At 39.0% G+C, this 22282-nt stretch overlaps 3 protein-coding genes across 3 annotated transcripts; 2 read left to right on the forward strand and 1 right to left on the reverse strand.

The window, feature by feature from the left end:
• Positions 1-3818: 3818 nt before the first annotated feature.
• On the forward strand, positions 3819-5250 carry LOC114357874 (estrogen sulfotransferase-like). The gene is made up of 3 exons (XM_028311669.1): positions 3819-3845; positions 4028-4314; positions 5038-5250. Exons 1-3 carry the CDS (start codon positions 3819-3821, stop codon positions 5144-5146), a joined length of 423 nt encoding a protein of 140 aa, XP_028167470.1. The 3' UTR covers positions 5147-5250.
• An 8-nt stretch (positions 5251-5258) lies between these two features.
• Positions 5259-11025, forward strand: LOC114357875 (arrestin domain-containing protein 2). The gene is made up of 8 exons (XM_028311670.1): positions 5259-5312; positions 7147-7333; positions 7891-8102; positions 8286-8468; positions 8645-8833; positions 9245-9424; positions 10322-10418; positions 10633-11025. The coding sequence occupies exons 1-8, from the start codon at positions 5259-5261 to the stop codon at positions 10779-10781; spliced, it is 1251 nt and encodes a 416-aa protein (XP_028167471.1). The 3' UTR covers positions 10782-11025.
• A 1922-nt stretch (positions 11026-12947) lies between these two features.
• On the reverse strand, positions 12948-20452 carry Upf1 (Upf1 RNA helicase). The gene is made up of 11 exons (XM_028311640.1): positions 20100-20452; positions 19816-20003; positions 19288-19488; positions 19003-19073; positions 18611-18678; positions 18382-18497; positions 18017-18226; positions 17234-17404; positions 16784-16943; positions 15035-16469; positions 12948-13378 (listed from the first exon to the last, which is right to left on the reverse strand). Exons 1-11 carry the CDS (start codon positions 20277-20279, stop codon positions 13086-13088), a joined length of 3093 nt encoding a protein of 1030 aa, XP_028167441.1. The 5' UTR covers positions 20280-20452; the 3' UTR covers positions 12948-13085.
• Positions 20453-22282: the final 1830 nt, after the last annotated feature.

Consider the following 22282-nt stretch of genomic DNA (forward strand, 5'->3'; position numbering starts at 1 on the left):
GATTTTTTTATCATTAAATCACAACATTTATGTATTTTTACAACATTTACTGCGTCAAAATATATTGCGTCGTAGCTCGTAGGTAATTCGCAAACTATAATGTTTTTCTTCTTATCAACGCACAGTCGTAGTGCGAGGATTTAAGCGATTTTAAAGAAGTTCTCCTTTAGACTGAAAAAAAAATTCAAAATCAAAACACACCGTTTATGCGTTTGACGAAACTTAGAGTATGAGTCTCGCAATGAGCAATTTGCATACTTATAGGGTATCTTACATAAGTCTTCTATGTTCTATGAATGACCATGGCATGGCATGCATTTTTTTTAAGTGAAAGTAATACCTCTTGTTAGTTTTCACCGACAAACACTACTTACTATTTGCAGTAGGTACCTATTAAGTATTAGTTATCGTCATTCGTCAAGGTTTATCTCTACAATTTACATTATCAGTTAAATAAGTATGAATCTTAAATATTTTAATGATGTACCTTATCTGATTCTACCAACGAAAGTAATTGCAGAACATTCTTACGTTTACATTGTTTTAAATACTTACTAATATTCGCTTCTAGTTTTAACGAATTTGCCCCCTTACTCATAAAAAGTTATACAGTTGTTGAACACTGTTTTAAAATGACATATCCATACTAAAAGTAGTGACGTTCTAAAGTGTAGAACACGGGCATTAGTGTGTAAATGGATTGATTAACCAAAAATTAGGAAAATCTTCATTTGACTTATTCACAATACAGTACCTACCTCTACAAAACGTACCTACACAAAAGTCCTGACAGGTTCTATGCGCGAATTATGTAAGTTAATTACGTACTTACTTTAAATTATCATAAAGGTTCTCAAAGAATCCGCTATCTTATTTTTCTCTTATAAAAATGGTTTAAAACTTCTACTTCCAGTTCAACTCTTTCAATCTAAACTCTAAAGTTATATTTAGAAACTACTTAGTAATCCTAACAAAAAATAGCAATTCTAAAACAGGTTTTGTTACGTTTTTTCCTACTATTTTTATAATTTCTCTCAGTCTAATCGAATCTCAGTCGCATAGTAAAATGTTCTTCTTACGTAATGATTATGTATACTGTACACATAATTATGTATTCATTGACATTGGCAGTTTAACTTCTCCCACCTACGTAATAGGAGGTAGGTAATAGTAATATGCAGTTAGGGAGTTATGTACGAGTACGAGTATGTATAACTAATGAATATGTGATATTTGGTGTTGTGCACCTAAACTAGTTGAGTACCTACCTATACCTATTTTTTTTTCTGCTTTATTTACTTTCTTGGCTGGCCGTGCCGTAATTTTATAGAAAATGGGCATTTATTTTAAATTTTGTTAATTTCTGACCTATACTATATCTCATGACTCTACAGAACTAATACCATAATTAATAATTATTTTATGCTAGAAATCTTTTTTTCTTTCATAATTTACAGGTAATATAGTTAGGTTACAACGATAAAGAATCGACTGTCGGAAACTAACTTTTAGTTAATGTCAGAATCAGGGATTATTGATTAACGTAGGTATAAGTTATCCGGTCAGACTTAGGTAATACCTACTCATATGTTGTCTAAGAGTTGGGCACCTGAAAATTTCAGGTAGGTATTGTTTTAAGTTTGAAATCAATCGCTGTAATTCAATTAATTTTAATGACTCTATTACTCAAAATGTCCGCATCTAATTTTATAAAATGGAATCAACTAAACAATTGAATGTATGACTCTTCGAATGATTTATTAATGTTTGTTCGATGATTTATTAATGCCGTAAGCAAATAGGAATTACTTGTATATAATAATATGTAATGGAAGCAAATAAAATAAGTCATATTCAAGACAAATAAATGAACGTATGCCGCGGATTGCCGCGTCACATGTGAGTTGGTCCACTCAATGGCCTTGCACCAAATAGCACAGAATAGAGGAGATATCTATTGTTATAACGCAGTTAACGCACAATCCATTCATGATTGTGGTTCATTCATACAATTTTAAACGGTGAAACTTTTTCTATTTATATGGCGACTCTCCCTGCAATATTTTTCAGTTTTATAATGCTTGTGACACACAACTTACTGTGTAAAGAAGAACGGTCATCTGTGACCCAGACCCGACAGAAACGAGACATACCTCAGTTTTTTTGTCATGTCTTAATTAGTTAAATTATATATTTTTTATATTCGAAATCTATGTATAACACCAAAATATTACCCTTTGTTTTTGTTCAGGCGTTATACAAAAACTAATACAAAATGCCTATTTATCACCAAAATTGGTAAATGTATGTACCTAAATGTCTATTACAGCTGCTATGGAATGTATCTAGGTGACCTGGAGATGGGTTTTTTTTGTATGGGGCGTGACCGTTCTTCTTTTCAGCTGATTTTTTATCGTGTGTATCTTTATGAAGTTGATAAGTCTAATTGCTTCCAATTACTGTATGTAGTTGTAGGTATATGATGTGCATAATAATATTTATATTATTCTTACTTATTTTGTACGTACCTACATCGGATAGCCTATCTAGAATAGGTACATAGATCGATACTACCTACTGTTATACATAAATCTACCTAAGTACTATGCCAATTGATATTAGTACAAGTTAAGATTTAGTAAAACCAGTACAGACATTTAAAATCTATGAATCTACACTATCTGAATGTACTTATGAAGGCACATGTTATTTTTACTGAATCTATGATTATTTTTTGTTGGCCTACTACCATATTGATGCGACCTAGGCAGTTCTCATTCAGTTCTGCGGGCTGTTATTTGATCTAGGCTTAATAAAACAGTTGAATTTGACAAACTTTCAGGAATTCTATGGAGACGAACGCTTGACTACTTCTTTGCACCGAAGCCCGATCTAAGTTTAGGCAATGCAAAAAATGGTGTCAAATTACCGAGTCGTTCTTAATATAGGTAATTAAAATAGCCTAAAGGGAGCTTTTAAAAACTTGAATAGCAGACAGCAGTTGTAAAGTGGTCATCCTTATAAAAATACATCTCTAAAGCCAGTCAACCAGACACGCTTGCGAAAGCTATCTTTCATCATAAATAGTAACTCGTAAGAGACCTGTGTGACGGCTCGCGAACTTTACCTATCTGGACATTTAGGCCAAACTGGTTGATACTTATATTACTTACCTAATGCGATTATCTAAAGCATTTTGTACAATAGAATACCTATTCTAACTAAATTTTTGAAGAAATTAATGAAGACCCTCCTGGGTCAGTAAGGGAGAGTCCGCTAATTTGGACCAGTTTTTTTCAATCCCATTTTACACGTAGTTTTCTTTTGTTTTTGCTAATGTCCATGGTATANCATAAGATTACAAGATGGTAGAGAGACCACCGTTTCAAACAGACATTTGGCTCCTTTACCGGATGGAGAGGATGATTCCTGTCAAGAAGAGCCATCAGACTTGGATGAAATAGTTCAGGAATCTGAATCTGTTCAGCAGCCTGAACTTGGTCAAGAAACTGGTGTTGCTGAAGAGCCAGAGGCAAACCTAAGCCGGCGTTCCCACAGGGCTCGCAGAAGACCAGGCTATCTAGAAGATTTCGTTTGTGATAATGACTTAAGTGTACCTGGACATTGAAATATAGCGAGGGAGAATGATATGAACCTCCTCTGTTGCAAATTGTCTATGGTACTTTAAGAATGATACAAGTGACATCTTTGTGGAAAATATCTTGATCTTAATTAACAGAAATGTAGCTCATTTATTAAGTTGAATAAAGCCTAGTTTCTGAAGGCCGTATCTTTTCATTTGTAACAGTGCAGTCGATATGTGGAATGCGACAACATTATACTCGGTAAGCGGCTTAATATTTTTTTTTATTTAACCCGACAAATAATAATAAATGACCACATGCATAGCCTGTGTTGAGTTGTTATCAACATATACAGAAACAGACACGATTTTTGCACCGTTTTTTCCGNTCACTCGCATACTATGCTACTGGTAGTTTAAATAATATATTTATTTATGCTGTAGATATTCAATACGAAGATAATTTTATTGCTCACAGGTTTCTGGTCCAGGCGCCATGACCCAAACCTCCTGTTCATCAAATTTGAAGAGATGAAGCGAGACTTGCCAGCGGTCATCAGGAAGACGGCCAAGTTCCTTGGGAAGACCATAACCGACGATCAGGTCAACACGCTCTCCGACTACCTGTCCTTCCAAAATATGAAGAAGAACAGAGCTGTTAACCTGGATGCATTGCTTGAGAGGTCTTTTGGGAAGGAATACTTGGAGCAAACAGAACTCAGGTTCATCAGGTGGGTTCTAAATGATAAAGAGACATGTAAAGAGCACCATAATGCCAGTTGCAGACCAAAAGCTAAGCTAATTTAGTTAAAGATAGCCGTATACCTAACGCAGTTTTCCATGGTGTATGTACCTATAGTTTGCAGTCTGCATAGGTACAAGTATAGAAAACTTGGTCTACTATCCGCATTAAGGGCTTCCTTTTTATTTTTACTAGCTAACTGTCCCGACAGACATACTGTGTTAAGAAAAAATTAATATGGCCGTTAAGTTTACTTTTCTTACATCAGAACCTTCTCCTAACAATAATCATACACAACAAAAAAAAAGTATTAGAGAAATCAGTCCAGCCGTTCACTCATGATTCCGTGACCAGGGAAAATAGGGATTATTTGAAAAATACCTAATGTAAATTTTGACGCTCATAATTTTCTTAAGTGATAACATAGATAAGATACTCGTATTTAACTAAATAGGTATCTATCTATATTATCACTATGAGATTTAGCACTCAGGGATTCCCTAACTTATGAGAGACGCGCCCCTTTCGACCATACAAAAAATTCCGCGCCCCCCCTCCTCCAGTTCAGATTATTTATTGGTCATATCGAGCAGTCTGGAATGCATTCTCTCAGCGGTCGCAGGTTTTTTATACTTAACTACACAGATAGCCCACGCTCCCCTTTAAAGGTTTTTTCGCCTCCTCTAACCCCTGGTCTAAAATATCATTTCAGGAAAGGAGAAATCGGGGACTGGAAGAACTACATGTCCGACGATTTGTCTCGAAGATTTGACGAGTGGGCCGCCCAACACATCCAAGGGACCGGATTGAGTTTTGACTAAGTTACGGTTACGGTTATGGTGCTTAGAAATACAACTGCGAAGTATTATTTCTCTTTAATACAATTTTCTGTAATTTTATTGTGAAATAAATGAGTTTTAATTTATTGCTGTTATGATTTCTATTAGAACTAGTAACCTCGTCAGAACTAACATCAGAGGGTTTAGTGTGAGTTTACATCAAACGTCGTCACTAGTGAGCGCGTAAAAAAATGACATTCAATGTATGACGGATTGTACAGCGTCCCTAGCGGAAACTTTCAAGAACTAAAATTTTTATATATTTTTTTTTGCGCTCATCAGTGAGGACATTTTTGATGTAAACCCACATTAAGCCCTCAGAACTGGTAACACGTCAGATGTTGATAATCAAGACATTGTTAGTATGTAGCTAAAATGTTTAGCTCTCGTTACAAAATAGTTGGTGATACTTTCGTTGGTTTAGAAGTATTTATGTGAAATGAAACTTATGTAATACAGTTTGTTGCATTTTTATTTCCACAAAAGTGAGATTCACAACTTTGGCATTGAAACAGCTTGATAAGATCCTATACATCGTGAAGAACATCACATTAAGTGTATATTTAATATTTTAATACAAATGATATTGCCCGCAATAACGAACCCTAATACATTTACAATAGAGGTCAACGATGAATGATTCGAGAAATATCTATAATATATATATTAGTGTAAATAAAAGAAAATTAAGTACACATTATAATCTCAAAACGACTAGATAAAATATATCTTAATTGACTCACAACACTGAACTATCTAGATGCAGTTTATTTATATCACATTGTGTTAATAATAATACATTAAATGAAGTCCTTTTCCACGAAAGAAATCGATAAATTTTGCATGATTTTTATTACGGAACAATCTACAATTTTGTGATGTCTCCGCCTTGGAGACGTAAATAAAAGTTGTTTCTATTTGAAGATACTGTCTTTTATTTTCGATTAAACACAGAGCTTACAAGATTGCCTATCGCCATTTTGTCTGGCGTATCAAGAAGAAAGAATCTCGGATACACATCCTGAATAATGCTTTTAAACTAGCTACGTTTGGATACGCACTTATAATAACAAATTAAATACCGATATAAAATAACGATACATAACAAATTTTATTAATGCAAATACCAGTGCTACAAGGCGGTTAATATTCGATACCTTTCGTGAAAAAAAAATGAGATTCAAACATTCAAACTGGTTCAAACCGTGTTCAAACTGATTCGAACTGTGCACACGAGCGCCCCTAGTGGAAAATATTACTACTAGCTACGTACCATCGGCAACAGTATTAACTATCCATTGCCTGTCATGTCGTCTCGTTCTATCGCAAAGTATCACCATTTGATGAGAGCGAGAGCAAAAACGGAAATAGATAGTTAACAGTGTGGCCGTGTGTACAAAAGAGGAGCTTTATTATTATACAAAAATAAAATCAATATAGGTAGGTAGCACAGAATACATAATAGTAGCAACAGAAATTGCACTCCTTTGTGTAGGATCAGATGTCGACATTTTAACGGTAATAATAATAATGCAAAATATGCAACGCACATGGTGCATTCGAAATCGCACCTTACTACTACGCTCACAAGAGCGCATTTTTTTTGTGTTTAGAATTGNGTTACATCGGACATAAGCTTATAGTGTGTCGTTAGAGTGTATGTTTGCTTGGATAAAACCATAACCGGCTCCAAAACAGAAAAGGCTAAGGCCATAGAAGTTTTAACACTTATTTTTAAGTTCTAGCTCGTTGTTAACCAAAAGTCTCGAAAAAAATCTTGCGTACTATTAAAAGAAACAGGATGTTGAGTATTAAGTCCTGTTTCTAGTAATGCCTTGTTCTTCAACAACTGCTACAGGAAATCAATGAGATAAAATTTTAGGCCATATTGCACTTATTTGAAACTATGAGACCAAACTATGTTAAGTAGACAGAACCCACTTAAACCATTCATGTATACAATTTTAAAAAAGCATTAAAAGTATCACAAATTAAATCTATATTATTTTGCAGGCATCCATGTCAAATTTAAAGGCGAGGCCCACACTGAATGGTATGAGAGCAAACAAGAAGAGAATGCTCAAGGAAAAACAGAATCAACGGACACTCTACACTCAGGGAGTGAAGAATACTTCCAAATTTCTTATTACCTTCTTGGCAGCAACACAGGTAATAATTTTTTTTTTAAATATGAATACATATTTGTAAAAATAAATTAAAATAAAGTTAACTCTTTTCAAAATATTGTATAAATTCTCTTTTAAATGTTCAAATGAATACAGTTTAATCTGATTCTGATTATGTCAAGATTGGTGGTAGTTCTAAAAATAGTGATGTAGCAATGATGTCATACACTAATATTGAGGGTCACACACATCTATTTGAATTGTTTAACAATATTGAGGCACGGATTAATGGTGTGTCAACTGTGTGGATTAATGTTTTATTCTATTTACATGCAAAATTGCTTATCTTATTGAAAACATGTACATTTGAAGCAATGTTTTAGGAGGCAATATTTTAATTGCCTATTGCACTCATTATGTCTATTCAGAATGGAATGCACATTTCAACACCACAGATAAATTGAAACTACTTAATTAAATAAATAAAAAATGATGACTCAGGGTTTTTTAACTACTAGAAAGTCAGATTTCAGACCATTTGACTTATTTCAGATTTATTTGTAACATAGCATCAGCATTATACCACAATTTATTTTGCAGGTAATGAGATAGAAATCCCTTCAGGGAAGCAAGTGTACAGCTTCACTTGCACCCTGCCTCCTGTGCTTCCATCATCCTTTGAGGGGGAACATGGGTACGTCAGATACACTGTCAAAGTCACACTTGACAGACCATGGAAGTTTGACCAGGAGACCAAGATGGCATTTACTGTCATTAATGCTTTGGACCTGAACCTCAATCCGTCATATAGGGTAAGTTTATGTAATGGAATGTTAAGAGAATTAAAGGTTCTTTTTAATTATTTTTGTTAAAACTAATAATTATAATGCTCAGTAATTTTTAAGATTGTTAGGATTACAATTTGTGGTTTCTTTGAAGCTTGTATGTATGGTTAAGAACTGTCACTATTTGCTAAAGTTATTTTTCTTTCTTAGGAACCAATCCGCATTCAAATTGAAAAGACATTCTGCTGTTTCTGCTGTGCATCTCCCCCACTGTCTGTAGATGTTCAAGCACCAGTCTCTGGATACTGCCCTGGACAAGTCATACCGATACAGGTTGATGTTGAAAATAAGAGTAATGTGCAACTACATCTAGTAAAGATATTTTTAAGAAAGGTAAGATTTGCTTGAAATATCTTAAGTACCAACTACACATTGTTTTCCGGCCTAAAATTATTTAGAGGAGTTTATTCCTAGTAAAGTCAAAACAATATTTTAGGGCTCTTTCACAGATCTCAATATAATTTTTTTGGCTGCAGCCCTACATACTTTTTTTTGTTTATTCTTCAAAGGTGGTGACATATCGCGCAACATCGCCGTCAACTGCTACAAAAAAGGTTAAAAACGTTGTCTTGATGGTGCAAGAAGGTCCAGCTCCTGCTGGAACCACAAAACATTGGGAGTTAAAGCTTGAAATCCCTCCCATTCCACCCTCGAATCTCGTCAATTGTAACATCATTGATCTGGACTATGATTTTAAGGTAAACACAGCACTATGTCACTTTTCATAGAGTCCTAAATTGTCTAATACATTTTTAGGAGGTTCCTTTTTAAACCTTGTTTTACCGCCGCTAATTAACACTATGACCGTGTAGTCAAGGTTACTTCAGTTTAAATGCCTTCTATTCTGTTATCAATGATGAAAATCTTACCTTGATGATCATGGCTGCGTTCAAAATAAAGAATTTTGCTTGTTTTATAAATCTACTGTACTATTAAATTAACAGGTTAAGCAATTTCTGGAGCTATTAATCTGGTTTTAAAAATTATTTTACCATTATAAAGCTATTTATTCCCATACTATATCTTTCTATGACAGACCGAAACTTACGCGGGCGAAGCCGCGGGAGACATCAGTATCAAATACAGAAAATGTACAAAACTTTTTACAGGTTGAATGTGTCGTGCCAAAAATGCATCTAAACATGCGAGACAAGAAGTACATAACTATCGGTACGGTGCCGCTGGTAGGCGTGGGGCAGGCCGCGCCGGCCCCCGGCGACAGCGCCCAATACTCCCCGAGTCAGCCCGCCGTGCTACCGGTTGACCCTGGACAGCCTGCTCAGCCTACGGTTAGTATACCTAAAGGACATGTATGGAGTGCAGGTGCGGTTTTTTTCCCCAGTCGATGAAGCACATGACGTCGTGCCCTGAGCGCCCGAGCAACTGCACTCAGGAGGATTTAATGAATGCTGCTGACAACGCCACTCTTGTAGCGGAGTTTTGGGCTGACACTGTGTAGGTTTGTCATCATCGACACGATAAGAAGAAGACTTATAGGACACACAACCTGGCGTCTTTATTTTGTACTCTTGAAGGATTTAAAACTCATTTTTGCAAGTAGACTATTATACACGTCCCAGTGTTAACCCTACCACTGCTTCGGGACAATAAATGGGCAATGGACAAGAATCTCAGTCATTATTTATCACACTGGATGCGTTCCGCGATCTGCTGTCAGGTCAGCAAAGAACGCAAATCGCACCACTACTGACAGGTTGCCTTGTTTCGACCGCTGACAGATTGTTTTACCCGGATCGCTGTTGATCGCAATGTTGTTCATACATGATGCGGGCTACGTTCACTTTGAGCTAACCGCAGACCACAGAACGCTAGCTTGCCAAATCCTTGAACCCGCGTGTGACGACTAACTTGCCTACAAAAAAAGTCGACTCATATCGGCGGGTTCGGTTTTATACATATTGTAATACACATCCAAGTATTTTTGAGCTTGGCACATTAGTCACGATTGGCAGACTAACAGTGTTTGTAGGTAACACAAGCACTGAGTCATAGACAGTTTTGTCTTAGCACTATCTCGGTTGTAATTTCACCTTGTTTGTGACAAAGACAGGCGTATGATATAACACGTTATCTTGCTGCTAAGGTAATGTGATTTATTTGGAAAATGTGTTTGAATAGTTCTGAAACAGTTGGTAATTAATTTCTGTATTTTTTTGTTTAAACAGGCTCCGTCAGCTCCAAGTGGCGATCCTTCGCCAGGGTGGGTGATGCCTGGAACGGTGCCTGCGCAGCCGCCCTACCAGTCGCTGTATCCTACACTTTGTATGTATAACTTGTTCTATGAAATCTTTGCATGCAGTTTACTGTAGGTCAATTATTTCGCGTATTTAATCTGTACTTTATGATCCAGCCTTGACTTCATTACATGGCGATCTAAAGCTGTAAAAAACATATCTCATATAATATTAAGTTGTAACAAATGCTATAAAAGCTCTATAACGTAAGTTTTGCTCAATATAATTCAATTTTGTTTCAGCTCAACCTGTGTACAAGGAGTCGGCATACTCAGCTCGCACGATTCAAGATAAGGGTGATAACAACTACACAGCTATTACTGGCCCAAATAACTTTGCTCCTTACTACCCTACGTATGCAGCTGTACAACCACCCCCTCTACCTCAGTAAATAACAGTATTTCGTGTATTTTCGACCTTTTGGCATTTTATATTACTATTTGATACTAACAGCTATGTATAATTGTATGATATTAAAAATAGCACAAGGCGGGTTGTGGCAAATTGATATTTTGATATTATTATTTGCCTTTTATGAATGGCGTGTCGAATAAAAATTGTGAATCTCTAAATTCAATCTGTACTAATAGTGATCTAGCATTTTATACCGTCCTTTATTTATACTAATATTTTTAGTTAAGAGAAATAATATTTGCTGTTATATTTAAATTCAGATGCTATTATGACTCAGACTTATTATGTAATTAATAATTTAAGGACCGAAGCTAAAATGTTATTACACATTTTATTTGTATATTAACTTAGTGAATAAGGGAAATATTTAGATGGAATTAAACAAAATTATTATGACAATATCTTTTATTGATTTTCCTTCACAAAAGAAACTATAAAAGTATTTGATGAGCTTGATATAACACTTTTCCACAAACTTAAAAACCAAAACGGAAATTATGGCAATGGAATACGATTTAGTGAATTTCATACATTGTTTCACATTATAGATAAGTTCATTGAAGTCAGGTAGAAGTAGCTTCTTATTACATACATAGCCCACAAATTGCATACATAATGTGTTCGATTGATAAGTTGAGTCAAATAAATAATAAAGAAGCCCGATTGTTGATTAGGATGATTGGAATATGATCGATCTTTATGTATATGAAGTGAGACATCGGTAAAAAAAAGAGAATCACGGTAATAATTATGGGCTATGAAACAATATTTTATGCGATGAAAGATTCGTGGAACACAGTAAGATAGTTTATGTAATTAAAACCGAAAGTAAATAGTTACACAAGTACTATTACTTTAGCTTAGTGGGTCAGTGTTTAGCACTACTAATTAGTGCTTTATTACAGTTTTTCGTATCTAACGATTATGTAGACAATACATACAGTGTTATAGTTTCATGTATAGTGTGTACATAAATTTGATTATTTACTATATTCATATGTCCAATAAGCTTTCAATAAAAACGCATGCATAAACTTTGAAGAGCAGTTACGTATTACCACTTACTCATAGTTTTGTTACATAAACCAAATACAATTTGGTAAATTTAACACTTCTTAATTTTGTAATTCATTACAAATGATTATTTCCTGGTTGTCAGACTTCTTTCATAGAAACATAATAGGCCGACTAAAAATTTTGTGTACAATATCAAAAATATTTAGGAATATCAAGTAAAAATATAAAATATAGACTGGTACTGTATTACATATTACAAAAAACTTTTGTACTTAAATTTTAAGACGAAAAATAAGCAAAGTGGACTGGACTGAAGAAAAAAAGAAAATATTAAAAATCTACAAAAATACTGTAGTTGATGATAATAAATATACTAGTAAAGTAGTCAGCACTATTTCGGAGTTTAATGCTATTAGATCCTCGATTATTTTTTAAAATTATCAGCTCATACAATCTTTCGCCTATGGTTATGATGTGAGAAGGAAAAACAACAATTTGCGTTTTTGTCTAAATTTAGACTGGACATTGCGTCATTATTTAAAATATCGCCAATGTTTATTACGATGATGACGTAAACCACCCTTTAATGAAAAGAAATAATGAATGTTACTCATAAATGTAGCCTAAAATAGTTTACTAAAACGGCTTAAACTGTGTAATTTTATATTGATGTAAAAATAAAAGTAGCATAATGTGTAATTTCTAACGGTTACTCCAGATTTATTAGATTTTAGAGGATGCACTAACATTTTATATAAACTTAAAAATGATCAGATATTATATTATCTTAATCCTCAGCGATCGGAATAAATTTTATTAGGAGTGAGCGGGTCTTCGGAACAGTATTATCCATCCGTCCATTTTTAAGCCCATACAATTAAACTAAAAAAAATATTGCTGAAATTCGCAGTGAGTTTAGCCCGTGGCTGTCGAATCGAAAACGTGCCGATCGACGGTCGAAACGAGCGCATTCAGCGTCGCAACGACCCCACATTCGGCGCTCACCCGCTGCGTCTCATTAGAATTTAGCGTTACTCGCACTCGCTACACGTTCTATCCTTGCAATACAACGGTGAATTTATCGTTACGCGTCCCCTGCGACGTCGGCGACGCCCGCGCTGCGACGGACGCCGTGCGTGACACATTTTCTAAGTTGCAACTCTTCGGAACGGTCTCGGTGGTGGGTGTCGGCCCCGCGCTCGTGGCGGCGGGCGGCGGCCCGGTCCGGGCGGCGGCGGCGGCGGCCTGCGCGTGCGCGCGGCGCTCAGTACTGCGAGCAGCGCGCCCGGAAGCCGCCCTGGTACGTGGAGTCCTGCGACAGCAGCCCGTCCGGCTGCGACGGGCAGTCGGGCGCCGCCGACTCCTGGCTGAAGTCGGGCTGCGAGGCGCCCTGCGACAGCGACAGCGGCGGCTGCTGCGACAGCGGCTCCTGCGACAGGCGCGGCGCGCGGCGGCGCGGGCGCGGCGGCGGCCGGTGCGGCGCGAAGGCGGCGGGCGGCACGGGCGCGTGCAGCAGCGCGGCGCGCTCGGGCCCGACGTAGGCCAGCGGGTCGNCAGTGAAAACCTACGTTCAGTGAAAAGTTAGGTAAGTTCTATTAACTTTATTCAGTGTTATTATTGGTTTTTCCGAGGCGAAAAACTGAAAATCAAAGGGTTAGGTTTTTGTTATTTACTTTTTTAGTTGAGAGGTTGAGATTGCAAATGTCTAATTATTTTCTTCCTACCGTACATAATTGTTTGAATATTTTCCTCTTAAACTTTGTATAGGTAAACTTTGTTGCAAGTTGTCTTTTAAAAAAATAGTAGTTTTTATTACTGACCATAGTACCAACTCAAAGTAAAGTTGCCCTATGTATAAGTAGTATTCTAGGCTGAGAAATAAATAAATTATTCAATGCTATGTGTTATAAGTTTATAAATCAGGTGCAGTCACTTTATTTGCTGCATTTCTTTTGGTAATACTTATTACTTTTGGCAATTAATGGTAAACTTTTTAACATAACTAATGATTACTTAGCTTTATATTAGGATTAGATAAAATATATATTTATTTCAATACCAGAAGCTACAGGTTAACTTTTATTGATTTTCCCACTAACAGCTATCTTGTAGCTTCTATTGAATGAAATTATTTTGTAAATCTTTCTATTTTAGTTGTACGAAAAGACTGATGAAAAAAGGAGTAAATTAAGCTTTGAAAAATTAAATTCTGTATCATAATTTCTTCGCTGCATGCATATTTTTATGTTACAACTGCAAATTAGGTAGATATTAAACTGTTTATTTTTTTATCAGTATCAACAATCATAAATTGAGCAAAGCAGGTAAATATCCAAGTTCTATCTTCAGACTTTATTATTCAAATACAACCACTTACAGATTATGTGGGCAGTGCTCACACATATTTATCCCACACAGAAAGCCCTTGTATCAATTTTCTAAAATGTCGAACAGTACACTAGTTTAGGCTCTCGAAATAAGAAAAATCCGCTTTTTGCGTTTGTTAATTTCAGCCAAATACTCGTACATCCACGGCTAGACAAAGGCCTCCCCCATGGATTTCCACAAAGACCGGGCCTGCGCCGCCCGCATCCAGGCACCTCCCGCGACCTTCACCGGATAGTCGGTCCATCTAGTGCGAGCCTGGCCACACTTCGTCTTGCGGCTCGTGGTCGCCACTGGAGAACTTTTGCCCCAGCGGTCATCAGCTCTGCGAGCTGTGTGCCCCGCCCACTGCCACTTGATTTTAGAACCTTTTTTCACGCCGCCATTATCGTCATCCACAGATTGCATTTATTGCTGTTCCTAAGAAACACTATGGAGCTATATCTTCGGGAATTCTACAGGGTGGAAACGATAAGTGATCTCACTCGATTATTTCTAAACCATACAAGATATCGAAAAACTGGTTCCTGATCCTGAAAGTGCTTTACGAGCTCTTTCAAACGGCACCAATAACAGGTTACAGAATAAACTGGATCTATCCGAAAATTCAATGTTTCCGGCTTCCCTACATTTGGTACAGCCTCATAATATTAAAAACTACAGAAGGTATCGTAAAACTGGTTACTGATCCTAAAAGTGCTTCACGAGCTCTATCCAACGGTATCAATATTAAGTTACAGAATAAACTGGATCTATCCAAAAATCCAATGTTTCCATCCCACATACATTTNGCGCGCTCGGGCCCGACGTAGGCCAGCGGGTCGCGCAGCGGCCGCGCGCGGTCGTACACCGAGCCCGGCACCATGGCCTCGCGCGCGTCGAACATCGACGTGGACATGAAGTGCGAGCCGGGGTTCTGCGCGTTCACCAGCTTCTTGGGCTTCGCGAACTGGATCGCGGACTCCTTGAGGTTGGACAGCGGGCCCTCGGTGAGCACGCGGCGCTCCTTGTAGAAGGCGAGCAGGTGGTTCCACAGCGGCTGCTTGCTGAGCACCTTGGGGTTGCCGACGACGATGAGCCCGTACTTGGCGCGCGTGAGCGCCACGTTGAGGCGGCGCGGGTCGCTGAGGAAGCCGATGCCCTGGTGCTCGTTGGAGCGCACGCACGACATGATGATGATGTCCTTCTCGCGGCCCTGGAAGGCGTCGACGCTGGCCACCTCGATCTCCTGGTACAGCTTGGCGTGCAGGCTGCCCTGGTACTGCATGTGCTGCACGAGGTAGGAGCGCTGGCCCTCGTAGGGCGTGATGATGCCGATCTGCTCGGGGCGCACGCCCACCTTGAGGAAGCGCGTGGTGAGCTTCTCGACGTTGGCGGCCTCGGTGCGGTTCAGGTAGGAGGTGCCGGAGCCGGCGATCTCCTCCTGGCCCTGCGTGACGTAGAAGAACATCGGGCGGTCGGGGCGCGGCCACGGGAAGTCGATCTTGTGCAGGCGGCGCTCCTCGGCGCTGACGCCGTTCTGCAGCGAGCCCTCGTAGAAGAAGTCGGACGGGAAGCGCGACAGCTCCGGGTGCATGCGGTACTGCACCTCGAGGCGGAAGGGCCGGATGCCGAGCACGACGAGGCGCTCGAACAGGCTCTGGCTGAGGCCGGCCTTGGCGGCCTTCTTGCACATGACGACGGGCCCCAGCTGGCAGTGGTCGCCGACGAGGATGAGCTGGCGCGCGCCGAGCACGACGGGCACCATGCACTCGGGCTCGGTGGACTGCATGCCCTCGTCGATGAGGATGGACTGGAAGCGCATGCGGGCGACGCGCGGGTCGCCGGCGCCGACGCAGGTGGTGCAGACGACGTCGGCGGCGTCGAGCAGGCGGCGCTCGGCGGCGCGGCGCAGGGCGCGGTAGCGGCGCTCGTCGGCGGCCGACAGCTCGCCGGCCTCCTCCTTGAGGCGCGTGAGCTTGCGCAGCTCGCTGTCGGCCGAGCCCAGCGCGCGCGCCTGCTCGTGCAGCGCCAGGAAGGACACGGAGGACTCCATGGCCTCGCGCGACTTGGCGCACAGGCGCACCACCTTGAGCCCGGTGCGGTGGATCTTCTCGGTGAGCTGGTCGACGGCGGTGTTGGAGGGCGCGCACACGAGCACGGGCCCGCCGTTCTGGCGCACCAGCTGGTACACGATGGTGGCGGACGTGACCGTCTTGCCGGTGCCGGGGGGCCCTTGAATCAATGAGAGCGGACGTTGGAGGGCATGTTTCACAGCGTAAACCTGAGAAATGAGAATTTGATGCTTTTAACTGTAGGCTACGTTTCCCTTTCTTCTCCATACTCGGCAAGTTTATGATTCTATTTGTATTATATTATTTACTAGCTTTTGCCCGCGGCTTCACCCGCGTGAAATTTAGTTTGTCACAGATCGTCATAAATCATAGCCTATATGTTATTCTGGGTTATAAACAATAATACTGTAAAGTTTCATCAAAATCCGTTCAATAGTTTTTTGCGTGAAAGAGTAACAAACATCCAGACATCCACACAAACTTTCGCATTTATAATACCTATTAGTAGGATGAATAATCTTACCTGCGAGCGATTGAGGTCAGGCAAGTTCGGGGCGCTAAAATGCTTCGGCAGATGGACGCGGAACAAAACTTCCTCGACTTCGTGTCCCAGCAGGCGGCGGTAAATGTAGCCCGACACCGAAGAATCGTCTACGGCGAATTTGCGCAGGGCCAATTGCATCCTGGGACAAGAAATAAAAAATGAGTAAACATACTTAAAATAGTTATTTTAAATGGGTATAAATAGCCGTGTGTTTCCAGTAGAGTAGAATAGGACCACCCCCACTTTTCCCGAGAATGTCGGACTCGGAAGAGACAACTAAAAGAGAAATATGCAAACATTAGGCCTTCTCAACACATCTGGGTAGTATTGGGGAATAAATAAAGCCTAAAACCTGCCTTTTGCCTCTGGAAAATTAGAGGGTCATTGTCCTCCTCTAGTAAATACAATACAATACAATATAGCACTGACCTGTCAAACGACGTGCTCTTCCATATAAAGTCAACGACAAAGTTAGAAGTGCAATCCAGCGGTGCGCCGGCGCCGCTCTTGAGCTCGAGTCCTACGTCATCGCCGTAGTTATCAGGCACCTTGATCACGTGACCGACTCCCGACCAAGCCTTGTGCAACTCGCCGACATATCTGGGAATAGACAGTTATTTAATCGAATTGAAAAACAAAAACCCAACTGTGTAAAAATGTACTGTAAAGATAGAAACAAGACAACTTGGTGTTCACAAATGCAGTCTAAGGCATCCAATACATATTACCAAAAAACTAGTAATTGATTTCCATAGGAATGTGTATGAATAATAAGTCTAAATAATTCATAATTCAAAACATTGTTCCAACTTCCAACTACCCAAGAATAGATTGAAGATTTTTCTTTATTGGAAATTAACCAATTCCCGGCTTGTATTTATGCTAAAGTACGGCCAACGAGAAGCGATACCAAATACCAAATGTAAACAAACCCACTGTCCATGGGTGAACCTGTCTGACTTTGACATATTTTGGCGGGAGAACGAGACATTACGACAAATACACAAGATGGGAAGAGACAGAATATATTATTGTCAACTCGACAGTCGTATCAACCTTTTGTATCGCCGCTAGTTGGCCGTACTTTAGCTATGATTTAAACAAAAAATTCCATTCATATCATTTCTTATTACAGGCTAAGTATGTTTATGCATCTTGAATAATCAGCAATCATTTCTAAATCTACTGATTAAGTATCAAATAATATCTTACCTCAACCTAAGCTCATCACCATGCATGAGCTTCATATCACTATCAGTTTTGGCGAGTGTAAAGTAAGCAATGGTCTTCTTATTGAGGCCCACATCCCAGCGAACCTCAATGCCTTCTTGGGTCTGAGACTCCTTTAGTCTCTTGTCATAGTCCGCTTCCAATTTCACTAATGGTCCAAAGATATTCTGGTATTGGTAGCCATCTTCATATCTGAAAATAAAATGGAAACCTATGAACCACTGGATATCTGTATTTTATCATCAAAAGACTTCTACAATACATATAGAGCAAAATCAGTTGTTATGTAGTTCCAGTACACACTTTTAATTTATCTAGAGATAAAAATGGTGATTAAAGAAACATACCTCAAAAGAACTTGGTTAGGTTCCTCATCCACTCCAGGTTTCTCCAAGTCTTGAAAAGTAGCATCGACGTTGTCACGCCATAGTTCTTCAAGGCGCCCTATTTGTTGAGGGGTCACCTAAAAAGTGAAGAGAAACGGAATTAAGATATTTAAAAAAACTGCCAGACCTACATTTTGAAAAGATCTTGGACATTGTCAAATCAAAACTAGATTCTTTCATTTCAACATACCTGGCGAGCTCTCATTTGCTCTGCCTCAGATGGAACTTTAACTAGCCAGGACAGGAAGGCACGATCAGCTGTAAATAAATTATATCTATAATTAAATTATCTTGTAGAAAATAACTGGATAAAATATTTTCTTTTCAATTCCAATTAGTTTCTTATGAGCATCTAATAAGGTGAAAACAATCTACATAACATGGTGTAAGACTATGTATTACATAAAAAAAGAGGTCATTGCAAACTGATTGGCACAAACATTTCGTGATAGAGGCAAAATAAAATAGCTTCAGCTTAGCTTAGCAAGCTTACATAAACTTTTTTCTATTCTATTCTACATACCTACTATGGAATAGGTATTATGCTTATCAGACCACTTGAAAACTAATAAAAAAACTTACAAATCAAAGGTTTCCACTGTTCTTGGTCCCAATTCATATCCTTCAATGAGCTCTGTGCAGCACATGGTTGGCTGGAACACAATAATAATGATTTCAGTGATAAAAAAAACATATACCTACTTATTACACCTTATATGACTAAGATTAATTAGTACAGACAACAACACATCAAGCTTATCACTGTGGTATCTTAAACAGTATTTTAAGTGCTCTTTTGAAACACAAATGACAAATCTGATGTTCTGTTGACAGTACTTATACATTATTTTTTATTGTAATACTCACCGGCACAACAAAACAACCACAGAGTCAGCTTTGGCCGGAATAAATCCAAGGACAAATACATTCCGGGCACCACAAGAATAGCACTCCAGCAATGTCTCTCCGAGGGGTCCATCACGGTGCAGGGCAGCTTCCTTATGCTTGGCCCGGACCAGGTGATTGATGATGTGAGAGCCTGAGGTGTTCCCACGTCCATTGCAAAACCTGAAATATTGAATTTGATAGAATGAAAACACTTTTGTTAACATCTAATTTATATGTTTTACTAAATAACAGGTCCAGGTTAGGGGATCACACAATCTGAAATATCATTCCAACTAATTTCTAACTGGATAACACGAAAATGTATGTTTCTTAAAAACATGTCTTTTCAATAACAATTTCTTATAACTGTACAACCATTTATGATTGAATTAGAGGTGACCTAATAATAATACATGTACACAAGCTTCCAGAAATCCAGAAACATTACATAAATTCCCTTCAATGTTTATCTAATACCTTAACATGAATTTCACTTTCAAGACTTACCATTTACTGCATATGTTGCACATAACGACCGTGGCAGGGTCGTGGATGCCACAGTACTTGCAAGCATGATCAGGCAACTCTTTACTGCTGTACAAAGCTTCATCTTCTTCCTCGAATTGCAACTCTGCTATCGCATTAGTCACGTTCAAGACTTTAGATGTATGATCTGAACGTCCAAGACCGTTTACCTAGAACATTACCATACTGGTTAAATTCACAGAAAACCATATTTCAGTGGAAACGTACTGAGGTTATGTGTACAACAAAATAAGTCACCTGCTAACCTGATTGGATGTTGTGAGTCCGTGGTCATGTTGAGATGCCTGCGTTTGGCTTTGAGAAGGGAGAGTGAAGTCAGTAAACTCAAATTCGGAGCCCTGGGTATCAGCTCCAATAAGATCCGCTTCTTCAGTGTCCAGAAACGTGAGCGTTTGGGAGCTCGGACCATACGCATCGACACTCATTTTTAGGCAGTTCAGTTATTGCGAACTAAACAAAGAAAATATGTCAAAAAGTAAAGAATACTGCCTTATTTAGCAGAATTCCCATAACAGCCACGCAATAATTAACAAACGTCCAGCGAAGAATGATGAAAATTCGCCATGTTAGCACATGGTTTGTTTCCGTTTACAAACTGGTCATTCATTGGCACATAATTTAATGCGATTTAGAATTGACCAATCAGCTTGACTGTAAGTTTGACGTAACCCAAAATCCACCAATGGCAACGAAGGAAAACATGAACCATAGACAATATTTAATTTTTTAGTAAAATCATGGCAAAAGTAATGACATTGTGTCAAAATTATAACAACGGTATTTATAAAGAACGATACCGTTATCATCAATGATATGACACTCATACGGGTGTCAAGCCATAAATTATTCTAGATTTGGGTTAAGGCGGTAGATTTAAACAAAAATTGGGCCGATAGTTGGGTTGGACTGTTAATCAGTGGAGATGTATTAAAGTAACGCACATTACACCGATTTGCTATCGGCCGATTCTTCATACAAATTAAAATCGGGCCCAACCATCGGCCAACTAAAAGTCGGTGGTCTGCGCCTGGGCTACAGGTCAGATCAGATGAAAAGATACTCTTTCAATGAAGACAAGGTTATAGCTGGAAAAAGTCTTCTCCTAGGGGTTTCAAGGTAGTCTCCGTGACCTTCTCAGGATCTTCGGTCCATCGAGTAGGATTATGATTGGGTAGGTAATTGTTTTGTACAAACACACCCTAGAGCACACAACACGAGCTCAACCCAGCACCTTACGTATTACAAACACAATGCAGCTGTGTTAACGCAGAAATGGCATTGCTTGCACTGACGGACTTATGGCTTAAAAGTGTTGTAAGTACGTAATGATGTCTTAACTTAAAGTATAACAGGTACTTAGCTAAGTACCTACTAAGTTTTTGGGGCGCCACTTCATATTATCATTACCAACCAGTCCCTAGCCTACCGATAAATAAACATGCATAATTGTAGGATGAATGAGTGGCGGTGGTGGTACACCGCGGCGGGGTTCGAACCCACGATCCTCGTATCTGACCCGACACCGACACTATTGGGCTATAGTCGCCTGTTCTGTAGTGACAGTGTCGTAAAGGTGTAAGATAGATAGGCTTATTAAATTAGGTAGGTAAACAGCATGAATTGTATTTCTAAAGCTTTGTTTTTACATAAGCCAGACGTTATTTTATTTTAACTTGAGTTGCTGAAACGTGACCATGCAGGCATGCAGTCTCTCCAATGCTGCACTTTGGGTCTCAACAACCATGAGGTAAATCTTGCAGGTCGATTTGGTATCTATCTATAACTGGGTAAGTACCTACCTACCTTTAGGTAGGCTCGCAGATTCGCGTAAGGAAAAATAAAGTTAAATGTGTAATAAAATTTGCGATAGCTTCCGTACACTAATGTCGGCTACTGGAGCAAGAAAACTCTTGACGACTTGGTTATTTTCGCATGGAACTAAAAGCGTTGGCCGGAGCTGGTTTTAGAAAAAATGGGTCAGATATCGGCAGCTGAACGCCGCGAAATTGCTGGTTTCGGTTTGACGAGACGTGAATATTATTTTTTATTGCTTTTCCAGCAAACGATGCGGTCGACGAACCCGTTGAACTTTATAATATTAATAAATCATACGGATTTTGCTTGTATCTTGCGTTCCCTTGATGTCTGAAAGCTCTGAAACTTTAGAAATAGACCAACTTTTGTACTAAGTAGACCTACCTACCTAAGTACCTAATCTTGGTTGGAACTCAACTTAATATGAAAGTAAGAACTCACCGATAAAGAAAACTTTAAATTGAATTGAAAGTGCTTACCGCTTGAGTTTGCATTGCGTAAAATTACAAATTCGCACATCAACCGGGCCGCGGACGCTGAAAACCGCAGTTAAGTGTTCAGATATAAAATGCAAATAGATACAGTGCATTTTCGTAAAATTCGAGACGGCTCC

The sequence above is a fragment of the Ostrinia furnacalis genome, unplaced genomic scaffold, assembly GCF_004193835.3.
Source record: "Ostrinia furnacalis isolate ACB-3 unplaced genomic scaffold, ASM419383v2 OfSCF3526, whole genome shotgun sequence".
Taxonomy (NCBI): domain Eukaryota; kingdom Metazoa; phylum Arthropoda; class Insecta; order Lepidoptera; family Crambidae; genus Ostrinia; species Ostrinia furnacalis.